The sequence below is a fragment of the Drosophila simulans genome, chromosome 3L (assembly GCF_016746395.2).
Source record: "Drosophila simulans strain w501 chromosome 3L, Prin_Dsim_3.1, whole genome shotgun sequence".
Taxonomy (NCBI): Eukaryota; Metazoa; Arthropoda; class Insecta; order Diptera; family Drosophilidae; genus Drosophila; species Drosophila simulans.
The window spans coordinates 8,192,731-8,212,761 of record NC_052522.2 but is presented as its reverse complement, the minus strand read 5'-3'; the positions used below and the strand labels follow the sequence as shown (position 1 = coordinate 8,212,761).

Here is a 20,031-nt window from a genome sequence, read left to right as displayed (position 1 = left end):
GGTCTTTAACCCAGTCGAGGGTGGGCTCGTTACGAGGCCCGGTCAACTTGTGCGGCTTCTGATGGCTCTGGGTTTATTGGATTTGCCAGCGAAACGGCCACAGTTGTGTTCTAACACTTGGCGGCACCACACCGAGACGGTTCAAGCGGAAGGGGATCAGGATCCTATTAGAAGGACGAAACTATCGATGCTAGCCGAAGCATTGGGCTATGGCTACTTGCTGGCCTACGTGATCTGCTTGCTTTGCTGGCCAGGAGAGGCGTATCCCGCCACCAGTAGCTACCGGGATCTGGATATATGCAATCATTGGGACGGAAGACGTCACTTCCTGGAGCTGGGAAGTCCGGCCGGAGAGCTGCACGCTCGGAATGTGACTACTACTGCCTATAGAGTAAGTGTATTTACCAGCTTCTCTGGACGGGATTTGGTCAGCAATTATGAACTTAAAAACAGAGCTCGCCGCTGGTCTTTAAGAACGATGCAGTGGCCGGCGATGTGTGGTACCAGTGCAGCCTGGAGCTGGTCACCTGTGCCGAGTGCGTCATCCGAGTGGCCTTCACCTATGCCAACTTCTCCAAAAGTTGTGGCAATACGGGTGGCAAGTCCAGCATGTGTCCCTGCGAGCATATCCAGTTCTCGGAGCCGCCCTACGATTCAACCATTTCCGGCCAGGAGTTCTGCGGAGATGGCAAGGTGTTCCGGAGCAAAACCAGGACCCTGCAGTTGAAGTTCTTCTACAGAGCCAGCAATGCGCACGTGTTCTCCCTTCAATACTTCTCGGAACGTAAGATTTAGAATCAGTTGGTAGGTTTTTAAGAAAGTTCTATCCGGATTTCCCTCGGAATAGGCAACGTGCGGATAGTCAGTGGTTCCCCCAAGCAGTCTATTGTGGGCAATGGGAGTACAAAGTCCCAGCCGCAAGTGATCTCCACGCCGTATTTCCCGATGGCATATCCACGCGACTATGGTATCGAACACATCCTCACCTGCGAGGCGGACAACTGCCAGGTGCGTTTGGATTTTACCGACTTCCAACTGGGCCTCACCTCCACCCTGGAGATCTTCGACTCCAATGGCCAGATGCTAGACTCCTATACGGGCGAGCACTTCCGTCCGCCGATCACGGTGAGCAGCGGCAAGTCTCTGCTCCTGCAGTTCCGGGGAAATTCCGCCACCGGAGTGGGCTTTCGCGCCGAGGTTAGCTTCGTATCCTCCAAGCAGCTCAAGGACGAGCGACTGGTGGCCTACACAGGTGAGTGCGTGGGTTGCAGTACACTGAACAAAAACTAAGACTATCAAGTTACTAATATCTAAGGTTAATAGACGAATATGCAACAGGATTAGAAGTATAGAACAATATGTTTATAGATCTTCATTTTAGAACTCGCAAATTAATTAACTTTTAAAAGGGGTTGGCATTTATTTTCTCTGTAGGAATAGGGACATTTGAATAATTTTCGGATTAGTCGGGCACTTGAAAGTCTGCAGGCAATTGTCATATTGATTTTGGCAGAGGAAGTGGGTGGGTGGCCACTTGGCGAATATCAATGTCAATGCAAGGCGTTGAAGTGGAAACTGGGTGACTCTGGTTGGGTTCGGTTTGGTAAGACAATCGATTTCTTGGATCATTGCCCGTAGGGTGGTGGTTGGGCAAATACTTGTGTATAATCCGGAATGGGGTTGGTTATGCACTATTGCGGCAGGTTGGATCACAATGCATGATGCAACAGCACAAAAATGCTTATGTACATATCTGTATTCCACCTCTAGATTGCGGGGGAATGGTTACCGGACCTGGTGGCGCCATCACCATGATGAACATGATCGAAAATGCCACGGACGTGCGGCTGTTTGACTGCATTTGGATTATAAAGCCCGGCAACAACTACATGATGATGAAAACCCACATCTCGTTGAGAGTGGATGACTTTTACGGCATGGCCGCCAGATCGGAGCTCACAATTCGGCAGGGCACCACCTCGGATGCCGTGGAGATCGAGAATGTGATGTGGCCGAACAATGGGCTGAGCAAGGAGAGCCATGTGGCCCCCATCCTCAATGGCTACTACATTCGATTGCGTGGGGTATTCGGAATGTCGTCCAAGCTGGCCATCGTTTACAGCGTATTCAACTATTTGAGTGAGTTCGATTGAAAATTTGGAAAATTTAAATATGTTTAATTAACCAATTCAATTTGCATAGATTGCTACATTGGCTCGGAGTTTCTGTGCGGGAACAACCACTGCATATCCATTCGCCTCCACTGCGATGGCTTCGACCATTGTGGGGATGGCAGCGATGAGCCGGATTCCTGCGAGGAGGACTGGGCGCACCTGCATCACGATCGGCGCTGGTACTCCCACAAGCCCAACTATTATTTCCCCAAGATAGACCAGTATCCAGATCTCAAGACAGCCACGGGAATCTTTATCATCAGCACACTTGGCATATTCGGTGTGCTGTCCGGCTGGATGGTGATCCTGTACAGGATGGGGGTTAGAGCACGACACCAGCGGGAGCTTCAAAGCCACCTGCAGACGATCAGTGAGTTGCTGGATCGCCAGGACGAGGATCGCACGCCCGACGAACCGCCCAGCTACGAGGCACCACCCGATTACGAGGAGGTCATCAAGGTGGGGATGCAACAGGAGCTACGGGAGCCACGTCGTCAGAGACGAGCCCGTCGAGCCCCTCCTCGAGATCGGAGCTGCAGTCGCGCCGCAAGCAATTGCACCATGCAATCTGTACTCCCACTGCATCGCAGCTGCAGCCTGGAAAGAGATCAGGAACAGCCCAGTACCTCGGCGGCGGCAATGACCCATGCAGTGGCGGCCACGGATACAACGGAGGATGCGGAACACGTACAGACGATGGCCCAGCGAATGCTCCTCGCCACGGCTATTTGTGGTAGGTCGAGAGTTCCCCCAATCCCGCCCTGCAGTCGCTAACTTACCCACAGAGTCCCACTTGCAGGCACTGCAGGCACGTCTCTCCCGGCAGCAAAGGAGTCAGGGCAGCAGCGGGTCCAATCCGTGGGGATTTCAACGAGCCCGTCATCGTTATCCGCTGGGGGTGAACTACCCACAGCAGGTGGGTCAGCCACAACGCCCGGCAGCACGGCAGATGAGTGCACCCAGGGAGGCGACTCACTTAGCATTTCACTCACTCTAGGCCTGCCCTCCACGACGGCAGAGAGTCCTGTGACAACCGACCAGAACCAGATCCAGAAACAGAGTCCGGAGCAGACAATCAGCAATTGCACGGAGCACACGTTCCTGAAGAGATCGTGGTTGGTGGTGCAGCAGGTTCCACCTGGCAGGGGTTACCGAGTCCGGAGGCTGCGACATACCTTCTCCTCTCCCGAAGCATTCACAAGCGATGAGCTGCATCTGCCGTACCCGGATTTCCTTAGCTACGGCACTAATCTTCCACATGAACGGAGCAGCAGTAATTTCGGATCCGAGCTATCGAGGGATCCATCGAGTTATAGTGTGGGCAAGCGAGCCCGCTTGACCCCCGAGGACACAAGTGAATCGGAGACCATTACCCAGGAGATGGAGCAATCCAACCAGACACTCCAGTCCCATGTGATAGTGGAAAGTCACCCGAGTCACAGCGAAAGTGAGAGCGAAGCGGAGCAGCAGGTGTCCTGCTTTGGAGCCGTAGCCCAACGACCCAAGAGGCGTCATCGGGGTCACGTGCGAAGCCGATCCTTTAGCAATGCCAGAGGTGGCAGTGCCGGTAGGAGGCGTCTCATGCAGCGCAGCTCGTCGGCCGATCTTTTGATGAACTATGCGACAATGGCGGTATCTACGCCACAAAAAAGGAGCGAGGGAATGCAGCGATTGTTCTTCATCTGAGCGGGAGATTCAAGGTGGAGTAGACAAGTGGAACGATAGTATTAAAGCCTGGTGTGATTCTGGTCGGTATCTGGTCACATATAAATAAGCCTGTTCCTTACTCGAATGTTATTAGCTTATTGAAATTATTAAATAATAATTAATTCCAACATCATCGAGCCTTATCCACAAGGTCTCAACGTTTGTATTCTTTATAATATGTACCATACCGCAAAAAGAAATAAATAATTACATTATGAATTAGCATTTTGTGTTACTTTATTTATTTATAGCCGTTATACGTGTAGCATTTGCCAAAGAGCAAGTCAGTCATGTGCCCCAGATCAGATCACAAAAAACAACAACGAACATCCATCGCCCAAGATTCACTTCAACCCACTAATTGATCCGGGGCACATCCTGACCAGCACTGACTTTCGGGTGCCTCAAAGTGCAAAATAATAAAAATCTATTACTCGCATATATATGGAAATCAAAATACACGTTTTTATATGTATATATAGACGAATATGATAAATAATACCAGACGTAGTCACTGCCGTAGGTCTGCCTGCTATCCAGATCCTCCTACGTTGTATCTGTATCTTTTCCTACTGCTGCAGCTGTTGCTTGAGATTCTCGGCTAGCGATTTGCCGGTGTCCAGGGGCACCACTATATTGCGCAGACTGTCGATGCTGTTGCGCAGCTTGGTGGCCTGGAATTTGCTGGGCAACTTCGGTGACCCTCCCACCGACGCAAATGCAAAGGTCTTGTACTCCTGGGCAGCCATACGATGGACCAAAATATTCAAATTCAGTATGTTATATACACGTGGTTTTATTTGCAACGCAAAATATCAATAAAATCATAAGCAAACCGGGTTCGGGGTACTAACAGAAGCAGAAGGGTTCAATGCCTGCATAGAGTCGACTAAATAAAGATTCTCAATGTGTGTCATGGTGTGAGGGAAAGCGCGCAATTAAATTAATCAATGATAAGTAATGGCTGGGTGTTCCCAGTTAGCTTAAAGTATTTCGAAAACATTCCTGGAGCTCAGCTCGTGGGCTGATAACCCACCTCTTATTTATAGAAATAATACATAAAAAACTTAAAAATAATAAACTGAAGAAATTTCAGTCATAACAGATTGGCCGGATCACTGTACTCTAGGTTACCTGATTGCCGCTGGGGGAGCTGGCCTCGCTCAGGGTAGTTGGCGCCTGACCCATGTAGGATTGGAATGACGGCATCGGTCCGCCACTGCCATTATCCCGATGGCCGCCTCGCGTGGTCACCTTCTCCTGCAGCGAATTGAAGGTCTTCGATAGCCAGGGCTGCCAGCTGTTGCGGTTGGTTTGCAGCTCACTGAGCGTATTGCTGAGCTGATGGTTCAGGTCCTGGTTCTTGCACTCGGCTTCCACTTGAGCTAGCTTGGCCTGGGCCAGCTCCAGCTCTAGTTCGCGGATGCGTTGCGAGGCAGCGTTTAGCGGATCAAGTGGACCCAGTGGATGCTCATTGGCATTCCGCATGGCATCGGTTTGCCGCCTGGTCTTGCCGTCATCTGACTTAGCGTTGTCATTGCCGGCGTCGATCTGCTGCTGACAATCCTGGCAATTGGAAACCATGTGCTGAAAGGGAGAGAAATGAATACCCCGTCCGATTTATGTTACAATGCAACTCACCATCACTTTTCCTAGAGTCTCGCTTAGTGTGTTCATGTCCTGCTCTTGACGCTGGATGATCTGCTTGTATTCCTGTATAATGCCTGTGTGCTTCTTCTCCTTTTCCACAGCTCGCTCTTTGGCGGAAGTCAGTTGTTTGTTCAATGCGTCGATTTCCGCCTGCATTTTGCGCCTCTCCTCACCGAAACGATTCTCGTAAATCTGTGCCTCCTTCTCCAGGCGCTCCTTGTGCTGCTTCTTCAGCAGGAACTCCTCCTCGTACTGCTTTAGTTTTTTTATCTTACGTTCGCAGGCTTGCTTCATCACCTTGCGTGCTTGACTGGAGCTCCGGCACTTCTTCGGCAACGTTACACGGAAATACTTTAAAATGCCCTCAAAATCAAGCTGTCGCAAATCTGATTCACAGATTGATAAGAGAGTAACTGCCACCTGGAAGAGCACAGGTAGTCCATCCAGTAGAAAGACATCCAGCACGTGGAACACAAAACACAATGGGAATCGCGCTGTATATAGGGTTAGGAACCATTGGGAGGCGTACATGTGCGTCTCAATGCCGCAGGCTGTGAAGTGTTCGTGCAGCTTAGGCAGCTGATCCTTGATCAGTCGCTCCAGTTGGTAGAGACGAAGGTAAAGGACCTCGAATCCAGCTTTGTAGAGATCACGGAGCCCATAATCGTACATAAGCGCTACCAGAACACAGAACGCATCCTCCTCAGGCATCTGAAAATTAAAGTGCGTAAGCATTCATTCTTGGTAGTGTCATTATTAATTACTTACATGAAGGAGCAGACTAGCTGCTATGAAACTTAGACCCTGACAATATCCAACCTCGCTGTCATGAACGGCATACGCTTTGGACACCTTAAAAAGAGCGTCTTGGCCAGAACCGCCAATTTCCTTGAAACATTTGTGCGCCGGGAAAGTGCGATGGATGTCCCGCTGGATAACGGTCTCACATTTGGTTTCCTACAAGTACATTTTCAATTAATTACTTTTCAGATGAATAGCATCAATACTCACTTTGGTGATTAAGATCTTGTATTTGTCGTTCATCTCCATTCTGCCCTCGACGTTGGCTAGCTTCTGCCAGATCTTTTCACGCAGTGCTTCTGGAACGCCGAGGCGTACTAAAGGTGCCAGATTTTTCGGTCTCTTCTCGGAATCCCACTCGCGCAGAATGGGATCCCATTCGTCGAGCGTGTCCTGCGAGCAATCCTTAGATACCTCACCAGTGCCACTCAGCAGCGGCTCATCGCCATCGCTGCTGTAGTCCGAGGGACAATCATCCTCAATCGAGGCAATGGACGAACTGCGCACAATGCGCGATAGATTATTCATACCCATCTTGAGCAGGGAAGAGCTTTGCTGGTGGCCCGGCTGCTCCGTAATTTCCTCAGAGGGATCAATGCTATTTACTTTCCAGTTGGACTCGTCGGTCCGCTTTAGATGCAAATAGAATCTTAGTGTCATGGGTCGCTTTGACATAAAATGGTCCATAATACGCATTTCGCTGGCCGACTGAATGGTCACTGGGGTCTCAATGACGAACCTAACCGGTTCCTGTATACGTCGCATCACAATGTCTACGGCCACAGTGAGATTGGTCTTGGACGACTCAAGATTTAACTGTTCAAAGGCCTTCTCCTGGGCTTTCCACTCAGCTCGAATTGTATACGGCCAGGTGGAGCTCTGCTGGGCATTGCTGTCCGATTCGGTTGCTACTCCTGTTCCGCCTGGCTGGATGTAACCCATGCTGTGCATGTCGATCAAATGCATATCCTTTTGGACTACTAGTTTTCCGGGTGCCACTAGAACACCGAAACACCGTTCGATATGCAATGGTTGAAGAACATTTGACGGAGTCTGTTTGACTGTGATGCACACTTCCTTATCTGTGTTCGCTCTTAGCTTGAAGCATCCCCTATCGCGAGGCACTGCGGCATAGGAGTTCTTTGCCACTCGCTCACGGATCTCTAAGGAGACTATGAACTCATACCCAGCCGTGTTTAAAGGATTCCCGCTTACATCGGAGGTTACAGAGTTGGCCATGTCAACGGCCGAATTAAGGCTGCAACTCATGCTGGGCGGATAAGTCTGGAATGCCTTCTGGAAGCAGGCTGCGGGCGAAGATTTTGAATAAATCGGGGGGATGAAATCACTGTATGATCTGACTCACCGCTGACTTGATTAACCGCTTCGGGAATATGGCACCGAAACACATGGCACTGAAACAATGCATCGCCGTGGAGCCAAGTGAATGCAAAGCATCCGTTTTCCACCGTATCCACTGGTCCTCGATAGTACAAGATAATGCTGGATATCTCATAGGTGGCAATAATAGTATTGCTCTCTGCATCGTGGAGGCTGTAATAGGAGCATTATGACGCTCAGTGAGTCATTCAAGGGGCAGTAAAAACTTTACTCACACAACCAGGCCTTCTGAGCAATTGGGTATGCTCACAGTGATCTTCAGGCCCACCGACTTTGAGCCACTATTTAGCTCGCCCATGATGCGGTAAACCTCCGTCTCGGATTTTGGAGCATTAATGTTGGCTGCTCCCAGGTAGGTGACTCCGGAAAATATGGTGCAGCCCTGATCGATTTCAGAAACTAAAAATGAAAAACACATGGTCAATTAAATTTCACTAATTACACTAAACATATATTTCAGTCTAAGGAGTCTAGGAATACAATATAGAACAAAATGTATAGGATTTGATTTTTGGGATTTTAACCAATTTAAGAGATCTACTCACCCTCCTCGTCGGTGGTGTCGCCCTTATCCGGCTTCATGGCATCCTGTTTTTCCTCTACGCAGGCGGGGCTAGCGTCTATGCAGTCATAGAACACTGAATGACCCACTCTGTTTGAGCTGGATGCATCGTCGAGGGTCTCCTCGCTTTTGGGCGTGAACAAGGTGCAGGGGAAACGCATCTCAGGATCGGCAGATCTCCCGCCGGAGCCCGTGAGCGGTAGGGTCAGAGACTTTTGCTGATGACTCGGAGCACGTTGCGCTGACTTCTCCCCACTGGCAGCTGCAAATATGTTAATTGTCAATTACGCGACGAGCAATAAGAAATGTCGAATTATGCGGAATTTTGTTTAAGGAAAGTATTATTATTCGGTTTGTTTGTCGTTGTTTCCATGACAGCGTAGCACTACGGCTCTGCGCCGATAAGATTGCAGCTGGTTAGGCTTAGCAATCGTTTGATGTTTCCAATAGTGGAGCGACCGCGACGTTGTGTGCACAGCTGGCGTTGGGCAACGACTGAGTTTACTTCAGGCTACCCAGGGCAACCCATTCCACCCTCTCAGTTGTGTTTCTTCACTCACCTACGCCGCGTTCCAACTCCAGATCTTTGAGGGCGTCCGTCATCTCGTGCTGCATGTCACTTAGGTTGCGATTGTGCGCCATGTCCAGTGTGGGCGAACGATCTCCTCCAGCCTCGGGTGAGGACAGAGCCAGAGCACTCAGCGAAGTGGGCGGTTTGCCTCCCACTTCAGGTTGAGTCCCCTCCTGGTTGACAACCTGCTTCACCTGCTCCATGGGACTGGCCACATTGCTGTCGGTAACTATTTCGTACTCCCCGCTGGTTGTTATCGAGGATTCCGAGGACTTGGTGCTCAGATTATCATCCATTCCGAACACTCAAGGTTGCCTCAGTTCCAGGCACTCCCAAATGGGTTACTCTTTGTTGTGTGTGTGATATATTCCGACTTTCTTTATTCTTAAGCCCTAAGAATTGCGCATTTTCAGGGCAGGTAAACAAATCAATTTCTGTTCCAAGGCCACGCACTCGCACTCGCTTTTAATAGATTTCGTTTTCAATTTGTCCAATTTTCAGCGGAGTCGCATTGTTTGGCTTGGTTCCGCCGTAAATCGATGACGAATCGGTACGGTTTGCTTAGGGTTTTGGGGGCGTACACACACGCGCATGTATGTCACACAGTGCCCACTTAGCAGGGGAATTGGAGGGGTTGGGCCTTTAAGGGGGTGGTGGACGGTGGGGTCGGCGGGGTCAACAGTTTGCTTCTATAGCCTCTGCGCTTGGATTCCTATGGATTTTTTGTTACTTTAGCGCGTGCATCTGCTTTCTGCTTATACTTTGGTTTATTTATTATGGCCTACACTTTGCAGAATTGTATTACATTGTTTTGGCCCTGTATTGTTGTGTTTTTAATCGGGTTTTAAGCAATTTTCTTGCGATTTTCCGTCTGTTTTGTTTACATATTTTTCAGCTAGTGATGGTCTGCAGTAGGTCGATTCCTATCGAAAGGAAACAGCTGCTTACGTTATTCAATACTTCTTTTGAAAGTGTTAATAAGTGTACCTATCGACTTAATCGATAGGTAAATGATCCAATATAATTAAACATTTTTCTTTGAAAATCCATAAATGACTTATCTTGAAAAAAATTAAATAAATATAAATATATTTTTTATCGTAGTTCAAAGAACCAAATCTTCAAATTTAGCGTGGTATGTGATGTATGAAAATATTGAGAACACATAAAACATAAGTACATATCGAAAAAGTGTCATCGCCGTGACATAATACCCCGCCAGTGTTGCCAAATACTCTGCCACACAACACTACCGCGCGTGCTGCAAAAAAACGTGCGCGTTTATTCGTTGCATTTTGTTAAGATAATTCCTTAAGTCCGGGTACTTCTGCCTCCGATTCCGACTCCCCAAAGATGTGGCCTCGATTTGGCATTAAGATTGGCAACAGCACGCTCTGCATCGCACACGTGCGCGCGGATGGCAAGGCGGAGGTGATCGCCAACAAACAGGGCGACCGTGTGTCCCAAGCGTGCCTTCTTTGGGACGGAACCTCGGAGATCGAATGTGGCCTCACGGCCAAGCAAAAGATGGCCAACCGTCCGCGCCAGGCGGTGGCACACAGCTTTCAGTTGCTTCAGCCCAAGGAACAGCTCACGGAGGAGAAACTGTCCAGTGCGCTGCGGGAAATACCCTGCGACTTTGACAAGGAGGAGCTGGTGTTCCGGATGGAGCACACTATACCCTCCGACAGGGAAGACCAAGACGATAAAGTAGTGACCAAGGACCTCAGCGCCTATCAGGTGACGGTGGAGCTGCTGCGCGCTGAGCTGGAGCTGGCCCATCAATATCACACAGACGGGAAACAGGCGCCCATTGCCGTGCTCTCCATACCCAGCTACTATCCCGCCTCGGCCTACAAACTGCTAGCAGATGCCGCTCAAACCGCTGGCTTCCACGTGGCCCAGATTATAACCGAACCCACGGCCGCCGTTCTAGGCTACAGCATCGGCGAGGAGCAGACGGAACAGCGCCGCCATGTGCTGACAATCAAATGCGGTGGCTTATACAGCGACATCGCCTTTTACGCCGTCCAAAATGGCCTGTTCGTTCAGCTGGCTACTTTCGGACCCTTCCCCATCGGTGGCCGGCAATTCACCGAGGTCTTGGTGCAGTTTATTTGCGAGGAGTTCCGTCGCAAGTACAAGCTAGATCCGCATGAGTCTCGCCGCTCAGTGGCCAAAATCCGCACTGCCGCTGCCAATTGCAAACACATCCTGACCACGATGCCTTCCACGCAGCTTTATATCGACTCCCTGATGGACGGCGTTGATTACAATGCCCAGATGTCGCGTGCTCGCTTCGAGAGCCTCATACAGCCAGTGATCAATAACCTCATCCAACAGCTGGGCGAGTGTGTGGAGCAGGCGCAAAAGGAGCATCCTGGTTTGAGTAAAATAGATGATATCGTTCTACTAGGCGCCACAATGCAAATCCCGAAGCTTCAGGCGGCAGTGGGAGCCCGTTTCCCGGACGCCAAGCTCCACAACAGCCATTCGGCGGACGAGGTTGTGGCCATCGGCTGTGCGCGCCAAGCTGTGTGCCTGATTGACCCCCTTGAACAGCAGCTTCACAAGGAGGAGGATTGCGTGGTGGCTGAGGATGACCTTTATATTTGGCACGGCAATGACGAATCCAATGCCAAATTGGTTCTGGGCAGGGGAAGCGTTCTGCCTGCCAAAATACGGTTATCACTGCCCCAATCAGAGCAGGGAAAAGGCGATGACGTAAGCAATGGAGCTGCTTCGTTTAAGTTGCGCACCGGAGAGAGCGAGATCCTGGCCCGTCTGCCCGACAGCACGATACCGGAAGATGGGCTTTACCAGCTAGAGGTTGAGGTAGATGTGGACGATAAGGACGGCAACGTGGTGCCGCTGGTGCGACTGCGCTGCATGTGAGAGCCGGATTGTGAACCGAAATCGGTGCGATGTCGCCTAGACTATTTATTGTTGCTAGCCTAATGATTACAATACAAAAACCCAATAAAGATAAATACGCAGCGGCAAACGAGAAAGTGTGTGCATACTGAAATATTCATTAACCTTTTATTTTCTTATCTTAGTTTGTAAAATTAGAATCAAAACTGCAAGCTGGCAGATTTCTGGCTGCGCTCCAGTTTTCGCAGGAACTCCTCGAAAACCACGACACCCTTGAACATGCTAGTCTTCTTGTGGTCCTTGATGCGACTCTTATCCTCCGGCGCCTCCATGTAGCTCTTGCTCTTATCATCGAAAGCGTTGATCTCGTGAAGCAACTGGGTGATCGTCGGCACTGTGGTGGGATCAAACTTGGCCACAGCACTCACACTAAACGGAACGCACACTTTTCCAGTGGCTGGATGAATGCAAAACGGTGCCTTTAGCAAATGATTAAATCCCCTAGTGACGTTGATGTCCAAACGAGGATAGAGCAGTCCGAGCTGGATTTCGGCTACAATGTTCTTTAGCTTGCGACTCCAGGCACTTGTCGTGGATGTCCTCATAGAGTTGGCGTACTTAATAAAGCTCTCCCAGACGAGTCGCGAGTGTGCGCCATCCTCCAAATTCTTTTGCAGATAAGATTCTAGTTCGCCACGTGCAGCGTCATCGTGGACCATGTTAAGAAGTTTGGTAACTCCCTTGGGAGTCCCAAAAAGATTCTGATCCTCTAGTACAATCTCCTCGAACATGGGCTCCACTATCTTTGAGGCCCTCTTTACGCTATGATGCGGTCGGTCTCCCATTGAACATCTGGGTGAATTGCCGCCCGCGAAACTGGCATAGGTAATAATGTTAAGGTATTCCGCCACAGCATACCGACCACGTCCGTCCAAGTGACGGGCTTGGTGGTCGCACACCCAGCAATGGATACCTCGTCTTCCGGAGAAAATCCAGATTATGTGCTCGAAACCGAAATCCTCCCGCAAAGCGACATCCAAAACCCTGGCAGCCAGCACCATAAACTTCCAGCATTTCAGGCATACCCCTGCTCCAGAGCAACAGGTACGCACCTCGTCGTAATCCGTCATATCTATATCAAAAACGAGTTCACGTTGCACGGGCGTTAAGCCGCCAGGAATTGATCGATGGTTTTTGGGTTTGGAATGCATTACTGGTCCAATGTCAATCTTAATAGGATTCCTCGAGCAGATCTCCTTTTCCAATTCAGCCTGGGTATCAAAGCACAGGTAACGTATATATATATCGTCCTGCAGTGTAAAGGAAATCTCGCGATTGGAAAAGATAGCATCCTCAGCTGAAAAGTATAATGTTCAAAGGCTATTTGGAAGGATTGAAGTTAGATGTACTTACATGATCCATACGATAGCCAGCGGTAGAAGGGCAGATGGGGAAAGAGGCGCCTGTAGTACACGGGCAACATATCCTGCAGGACTTCGGGATTGTAGGCATGCACAGCAGTCGTCTGCTGCTGTGGAGCCTGGTTCTCCTGATCTGCGACTTGTTCGGGCATTTTAAGAAACTGAAAATAAACCACATATCTTAAGATTAAATCAAGAAAAAGAACAGAATATTTAGGACCGTAAAGAAATCAAAACCATTAAGCATTTTGTCGAAACCTTATATTTATATATTTTTTTGCTGATTTTTTCTTTTTTAAAGAGAGATACACGATTGGAGCTTAAAGTACTGAAATATATTAACGACATGCATTTTTTAAACGTAAGAGGCTTATTAATTGTCAGTTATGGGTCGAAACAAATCGAATCGAGCTATCGCAATGGAATACCGCAGAAAGAACCTGGTCAGAGAGTTCGTCCGATGATTGGCTTAGCTTACATTGGAAATCTACGTCTACCATGTATATATATATATTACTATATAATGTATGTGTCTATTTTACGGCTAGGTTAGATCATTGTTGTAGCTTAAAGAATAGAGCACGACCGGCGAGCTTTCCCTTGTTCAGCATCATGGAGCAGCGAAAGGAGCCCAGTAAATTCCACAACTCTAGGTCACTGTGAGGCGAATGTCTTGCATTTTGTGCTGCTGCCAGGAATGCGCTGGCTGCCAGGAATGCGCTGGCTGCCTGGGAGGCGCAGTATTGTAGAGCGTTACCGAGGCGATGTGGCTATTGGGCATCACCTCGAAAATCAGGTCTTGGTAGCCATAGCAGAAGGTGGAGCCGAACGGATTCGCTGTGTTCGTCGAGCTAGCGCGATGCAGCACTACTGGCCGCTCTGAGGTAGCCAATGCGCTGCTGATCGCGTCCCATTTGGTGTAGGCGGTTATGTTCACATGTTCCTGCTTAGTCGGCGTCACCAGATCGTGACCACTATCGCTCATCGAAGGGTGATCCGCCTGCAGCAGGAACTGAAACTCGCAGCGATGGTACATATTAAAGTTGAAGTGACCGGGATAGTTGGTGTGCAGAATGAACTTCTTGCAGGTCTGCGTCCGTGCATCAAAGAGCACATCGATGCCAAGCGTGAAGTAGTTGAAGAAAATATCGCTTCGTTTGCTCTGCGCTTGTCGATTGACACTCGAACTGTGTATCTTCATTTTGTCCTCGCTCTTGAAAAATATACGATTGGGTGCTCCCAGACTGGTGGCCACATCCTCGCAGCTATCGCCGAAGAGCAGCTCCCGCGTGAAGCACTGACGGCGTGGCTCCAAAGCCCTTCCCGAACCCTCAGTAAAGAGCTTCAGCTTGAGACCCTTCGTGTGTCCAAAGGCGGTTCGGAGAACAGTGGCCGATTCCAAATACATCTGGCGGTGATAGCAGGACAAGGGAAGGGATGGTGCCCTGTTCTCCAACACATTGCTGCCTGCGTAGAGAGACATCTTGGACACTACGGGTGAGGCGCCATTCAGGAAAACCAGAGAACTTAGCCCATGGGCGTAGCCCGAGTGCAGCTTGCTGTCCACCGGAAAGTAGAAGCTCAGCCCGCGAAAGTGTAGAGCAAATAACTGTTTGGCTGCATCGTAAACCCCAGGATGTGTGGCTCCAAAGGAGTGCTCGATTTGCTCGATACTCGGCAGCACCTCCGGGGAATTGAAGTAGACGCCGAAATACCGCAGCTTCACCAGTTTCATGTTGAATACCTCGATGGTCTTCAAACGCTGATTGACGGGATCAAAGATCAAACGAACGCCATCCTGTGGCAGGTTGATAATGATGTCCACGCCCAGGGGATTGGTATCCGAGTACAGCACCTGAACTCCCTTGATGATGCCCACCTGCGACTGGATGATGGAGATGGCCTGCGAGAAGTGCATGCCCAGCACAAATTCCCAGGCATCGCAGCCCAGGGAAATCTCCGGCACGATCTCCAGATCTAGCATTTTCACCTGGGGGTTTTTAAGGGATCTTGGTTTGTTATTGTTGTTGCTGCGAGTCGTCAACTTACTGACCTTGATATGTGAAATCAGCTCGCGTTGCGAATATATTTAAACAATTATATATATACGCAATTGATGGCCAAGTGTATTTGGTGTTATTATTTCAGCACTTTCTGTTTTCAATTGTTTGCGCTCGTTTTCTTCTTTTCGCTGGTTATGCCTTTGTTTATTTTTATGCAATTACGCAACTCCAATAAAATTGTTTAATTCGTGGGTTTTCAACTACTTGTCGTGTTCTTGGCGAAGCGATTAATTGTATTGTTTTCTTCAAAAAACTCGGACAAAGACGAAATGCGCAGCAGAAAAATGAGATAATAACAAAGTAATGGCGTTGCCAGATCGCAGTGGGCAGCTGATTCGCGAAATTGCAAAACAAATTGGGTGTGGCTTTGCCACCCAAATAATATGAATATTAATGAAGTTCCTAGTTAAGCTATCTAATCTAGTGACTTAAATACAGTTAGGGCTACTTAACAATTGATTTCATATAATTGCTTTATTTATTTGCCACATTTGGCAACGCTGGTTGAGAATGCAACAGCTGTTCTCATATTTTCGCGCGCTTTTTGTGTACCAAAGACAGGGATTTATAACTTACTTTTTGATCTTAACTGTTATGTTCTTGGAAAATCCGCACTTTACTTTGGATCCGCAAGGTTGAATACTTCGCACAAACAAGTTTTAGCTTTTTATTTCGTTTAATTATACAGGTTTTATGTAGTTTTTATCGCACGACTCCTGGTACTGTGCCAGTAAATAATAGCTGTTTTTGCACGACTACCAACACTACTCTGCTTGCCAACACTAAAAGTATATACATTTGGCGGAATATGAAAATGATTTATTTATTACTTACAGCCCACTCTTCGCTTAAAACTAATAAAAGACGTATAAAACCATCACATGCACTATATTCCTATTTATCAGACACTTTGGATTCCCGACTCAGGGCACGCAGAACCGCATTTGGGGCAGCAGAAACTGGCATCCGTTAAAACATTTGCATTGAGGCAATAATAGCAATAGATATGACCACAGCCCATGTGGTGGGGCAATGTGGGTCGCTCCCCACAGAAGGTGCAGGTGGTGCTTAGTGTCATCTGCGGGGCCAGGAAAGCCGGACCATCTCTATCCTCTAACCGTCGTCCGGAAATCGCCCCACCAAATGTCCATGATTTTAGCAATCTTTGTAGCTTACGGAAATTGATGATGGGCAACACCAGTCCAAGGATTTCCTATAATATAAACTGTAATATATATGAATATAAAACGAACTAACGAACACGTACCATAAATCCTCCCCAAAGCAGCTCCCTCGTTAGGTACTTGTAGCCAATGTCTCTCCTTTGATTGTTCCGCAGACTAATGTAGTCCAATCCCAATAGGTAGTCCACCAAAGTGGGTTTTCGCCCTGTCTTCAGGAACCGAAAGTAATTGAGGATGTTCAGTATCAGGGCACTGTTCTCCACCCACGTAATCGCCTCGCTAAACCATTCTACGCGCCTTGTTAAACGTCGCTCCTCCCAGCTCTTCACGTAGCCCGGCAAGACGGTCAGGATGAAATGGAGCACCAGCCTGGAAACGGTCAGCTTTTCGGCATCGTAAGCCAGAACCAGTAGTTGTTGGCCAAAAGTGGAACACCGCTTGCCGACGGAACCAAACCAAATGGCGGATTGAATAAGCAAGTCGAGCTCCGGTTGGATTTTGATGAACAAAACGGGCTGTGAGAGATATACACTATATATTGGCCAATTATATTGGTGGTGTTCGGAAACTCACTGAGATGGCTTGCAAGTTCTCCAGCAGATTATCGCGTATCAGGCGGGCAATGTCCTTGTTTAAATAGATGGCATCTATCTAAAAGGTAGGCATGTATCATTTTCATGCTTTTAATTCATAAATAGCTCACCATTATTAGCTCACCTGATTTACACGTGGTACATATTTGTTTTTCTCCATTATTTTGTTTATATTCTTGCCTTTGGCTAGCTGACCATTGATATATTTCTTATTTACATGTACTCTGCCCTTTCTTATCAATTAGGGATGGCAATTGTAAAGAAAGTTTACTAGTTATTATCGATAATTTTAAACAGTGCTGGTAAACTGTATCGACAAGGCCCGCCAAATTTAAACTAGCCATATTAGCAATTTTGTTTAATTATATATCAATTACTACGACTTTCTAAGAAACTCCTGGTCTTTTAACCATTTAGGAAGTATTTTCCGTCAACATTTCAAATAAAGCTTATGCAATTTCAATGAAAACAAACCCAAAAAACCACAATGAACAGAAGAACTCGTTTGGGAGCCGGAAAATGTGTCTAACGATGTCTGGTAATTTGTGGAAATCTTGCCCATTGCCGTTTACGTCTGGAAACGCATAAACCAGTTGGTCAGTTGAGACATTTGGCCATTTGTTTGAGGAGTGCAAGTTCAATGATTGGCCCCGGCTGAAAAAAATTATGGCCAGTGGTCGGGTGAGTTTTGATTTTATAAAAAGTACATAATTCACACTTTATTACACAATTTACAATTCGTTCGTTCGATCTCTGTTTTACGAGAAGACATAAGTATACATTACAGTTTACAGATTATAGGTTATAGATTACAGATTAAAGATTAAGGCAAACAGTCGAGTAGTGATCGGTAAATTCGTCTGAGCAGGTAGTGACTAAGGATCAGTTGAAAGCGGAAGATACACATAGAAGTTATTCGCTATCACAGAATAAAATACAATATACAAAATGTTAATGAAATGGCCATGGACAGGATGTAATCCTTGGCCTGGGTGTGTGCTGATGTCCTAATTACGAGATATGAAGCTGATTCCATGGTCGAGCGATGTGGATATGCTTGTCCCTCCTCCTAGTCCTCATAATCCTCCTCCCACTTCCGGCTGATGAGCAATTTGGCTAACTCTAGTGCGCAGTGTGTCCTATCTTAGTAGTGGTGCTCGTGCAGCTCCTCATGGTGATGAACTGGAGCGGTCTTGTGGACCACGGCGTTGAATCCATTGTGCTTGTCGGCGGTGTAGTCCACGGTGCGGATGGAACCATCGGGCTCCACCAGGGAGTACTGTCCCTTGACGGTGTCACCATCGCGGGTCTCGTGCTGCGACTTCACGTCTCCGGTGTGGAAGTCATTCACGCCGTACTTGAAGGCGTATTTGGGAGGAGCCTGTTAGGAAACAACAGTTCATCATCATCATCTCTTTGATTATAGTTTATAATATAATTTGGAATTCAAAGACAATACTCACATAGTAGTCCACATGTTCATCATGTCCGTGGGACTCGTGGGTCTCGTAGTGGGGCTCAGCGTGTTCGAGGTGACCGTGCTCCTCGCCCAGTGAGATGCGTTCGATCTGATGGTGGCCATACTCGTGGATAGGCTCCGGTTCGTGATGGGCCAGGTGCTCATACCCATAGCTCTCCTCGTAGTACTGGTGCTCCAGCGGATAGGCGAGGCTCAGGCATAGAGCCGAGGCGAAGATCAGATACTGCAAGATCAGATAGGTGGGTGCATAATTAGCAACTAATTGTTTCCGTTGGCGGAGTGTGTGCAGTTGCAAGTGCTGCAATTAGCGGTGGCCACACGGAGTGGGTGGGTGAGTTAGGAGGACTTGCTGGCCACAGACAGTTGCTATCCATGTTATGGCTGCATTGCAAGCAAATTTCGGACTTTTTCCTCTTGCTGGTCTTAATGAATTCATAATCAAGTGTTTGCTGTGGTCGACTGACGCTTTTGTTTGGATATACTTTTAGTGGTTACTTTGTGGTTTACTGGCTGACTGCAAATATGTTGGTTAACTGAGCGGGAGTTTTATTTAACTAAAGCAAAAGTGTGAGTTTTTTCCTGAATCCTAAAACGATTAACTTTAATAGGTGCTTTTGTTTGAACTGTGGTTTTCTTGAGGTTGGCTTTAAATTTGTTTTTAAATTTGCACAAAATAGCTAAATTGATTTAGTGAAATTTTGCTGGGATGATTTTTAAACTGAAATTTCGTGGTCCTGACGAATATTTTTACTGAAAGCGTCTTTTTTTAAGCTCCTAGCCTGTCATTCTCTACATTTATATTTTTTCTTCAGGATAGTAAATAGTACGTATTTCCTATTTCCGATGTTTAATAAAATTTGTTGCCATTAAAAATCATTGCAAATTGAAATCAATATCACATTTTTAATATGAGTATCCTTTTAACGACTGCTGGCCATTTGGAACACATTTTCCACTTGATTCACCACCAAATCACTTGTGTTTTTAAATATCACTCGATCCTCAGATCGTTTTGTTGTATCCTTTAGGATATGTTTGCTGTATAGTTTGTTGTTCACAATCGTTATCCTTTATCCTTGGCTGCTGCTGCTCACCTTGAATGCCATTTTAGTTTGAGTTTTAGCTCGCGATTTGTTTGGAGATCACTGGTTGACTGCACGCAACGACTTTTCACCACTGAATAATGTGGTTGCAACCAAAATGCGCCGCTTTTATATGGTTAGGAAGAAAGTGAATCGGCTGGCAGCGGTGGTTCGGTGGCTCGGTGGATTGCTGGATGGGATTCGTGGATCGTGGATCGGTGGTTCAAGCAGCGGTGGTTGGAGCAGCGACTTCGCAGTCTTCGGTGAGCGGAGCGTCTCTTGAACCGAATGTAAAACAGTTCACTTGTGGTTGTTGTTTGCCATTGTTTGGGGTTTGATGTTTGCAGCCCCAATGCACTTAGAATAAAAAGTCGACTCAACTCGGGAAAAATATCGATAATCAACAATGATACCATGAGAATAGAAACAAGAGAAAGTGGTTCAAATGAAAGACAACATTATGACATA

General features: G+C 47.6%; 7 protein-coding genes across 8 annotated transcripts; 2 read left to right on the top strand and 5 right to left on the bottom strand.

Moving 5' to 3' along the window:
* The first annotated feature begins 59 nt into the window (after positions 1–59).
* LOC6737268 lies at positions 60–4,100 on the top strand. Of its 2 annotated transcripts, none has more exons than XM_016169952.3 (6): positions 60–391; positions 454–784; positions 848–1,252; positions 1,771–2,139; positions 2,203–2,907; positions 2,974–4,100. In XM_016169952.3, the coding sequence occupies exons 1-6, from the start codon at positions 62–64 to the stop codon at positions 3,858–3,860; spliced, it is 3,027 nt and encodes a 1,008-aa protein (XP_016030974.1). In that variant the 5' UTR covers positions 60–61; the 3' UTR covers positions 3,861–4,100. The 2 variants fall into 2 exon arrangements, with proteins under 2 accessions (XP_016030974.1, XP_016030975.2); XM_016169953.3 differs by having other exon boundaries at positions 2,960–3,307.
* Positions 4,101–9,807, bottom strand: LOC6737266 (rab GTPase-activating protein 1-like). The gene is made up of 9 exons (XM_016171098.3): positions 8,856–9,807; positions 8,279–8,557; positions 7,949–8,132; positions 7,699–7,886; positions 6,543–7,639; positions 6,300–6,488; positions 5,523–6,242; positions 5,016–5,468; positions 4,101–4,618 (listed from the first exon to the last, which is right to left on the bottom strand). Exons 1-9 carry the CDS (start codon positions 9,160–9,162, stop codon positions 4,451–4,453), a joined length of 3,585 nt encoding a protein of 1,194 aa, XP_016030973.1. The 5' UTR covers positions 9,163–9,807; the 3' UTR covers positions 4,101–4,450.
* A 256-nt stretch (positions 9,808–10,063) lies between these two features.
* Positions 10,064–11,894, top strand: LOC6737265 (heat shock 70 kDa protein 14). Its single transcript, XM_002084069.4, has one exon. It carries the CDS (start codon positions 10,220–10,222, stop codon positions 11,759–11,761), a length of 1,542 nt encoding a protein of 513 aa, XP_002084105.2. The 5' UTR covers positions 10,064–10,219; the 3' UTR covers positions 11,762–11,894.
* Positions 11,881–15,999, bottom strand: LOC6737264 (DNA primase small subunit). Its single transcript, XM_016171097.3, has 3 exons — positions 15,801–15,999; positions 13,154–13,322; positions 11,881–13,097 (listed from the first exon to the last, which is right to left on the bottom strand). The coding sequence occupies exons 2-3, from the start codon at positions 13,311–13,313 to the stop codon at positions 11,941–11,943; spliced, it is 1,317 nt and encodes a 438-aa protein (XP_016030971.1). The 5' UTR covers positions 13,314–13,322; positions 15,801–15,999; the 3' UTR covers positions 11,881–11,940.
* Positions 13,408–15,533, bottom strand: LOC6737263 (PHAF1 protein CG7083). Its single transcript, XM_016171096.3, has 2 exons — positions 15,215–15,533; positions 13,408–15,151 (listed from the first exon to the last, which is right to left on the bottom strand). The coding sequence occupies exon 2, from the start codon at positions 15,143–15,145 to the stop codon at positions 13,811–13,813; it is 1,335 nt and encodes a 444-aa protein (XP_016030972.1). The 5' UTR covers positions 15,146–15,151; positions 15,215–15,533; the 3' UTR covers positions 13,408–13,810.
* Positions 16,000–16,028: 29 nt separating the features above from the next.
* Positions 16,029–17,275, bottom strand: LOC6737262 (peroxisome biogenesis factor 2). Its single transcript, XM_002084066.4, has 4 exons — positions 17,126–17,275; positions 16,982–17,059; positions 16,492–16,923; positions 16,029–16,437 (listed from the first exon to the last, which is right to left on the bottom strand). Exons 1-4 carry the CDS (start codon positions 17,159–17,161, stop codon positions 16,126–16,128), a joined length of 858 nt encoding a protein of 285 aa, XP_002084102.1. The 5' UTR covers positions 17,162–17,275; the 3' UTR covers positions 16,029–16,125.
* Positions 17,276–17,687: 412 nt separating this feature from the next.
* LOC6737261 (adult-specific cuticular protein ACP-22) lies at positions 17,688–19,681 on the bottom strand. Its single transcript, XM_002084065.4, has 3 exons — positions 19,576–19,681; positions 18,465–18,704; positions 17,688–18,382 (listed from the first exon to the last, which is right to left on the bottom strand). The coding sequence occupies exons 1-3, from the start codon at positions 19,585–19,587 to the stop codon at positions 18,146–18,148; spliced, it is 489 nt and encodes a 162-aa protein (XP_002084101.1). The 5' UTR covers positions 19,588–19,681; the 3' UTR covers positions 17,688–18,145.
* Between the last annotated feature and the right edge of the window lie 350 nt (positions 19,682–20,031).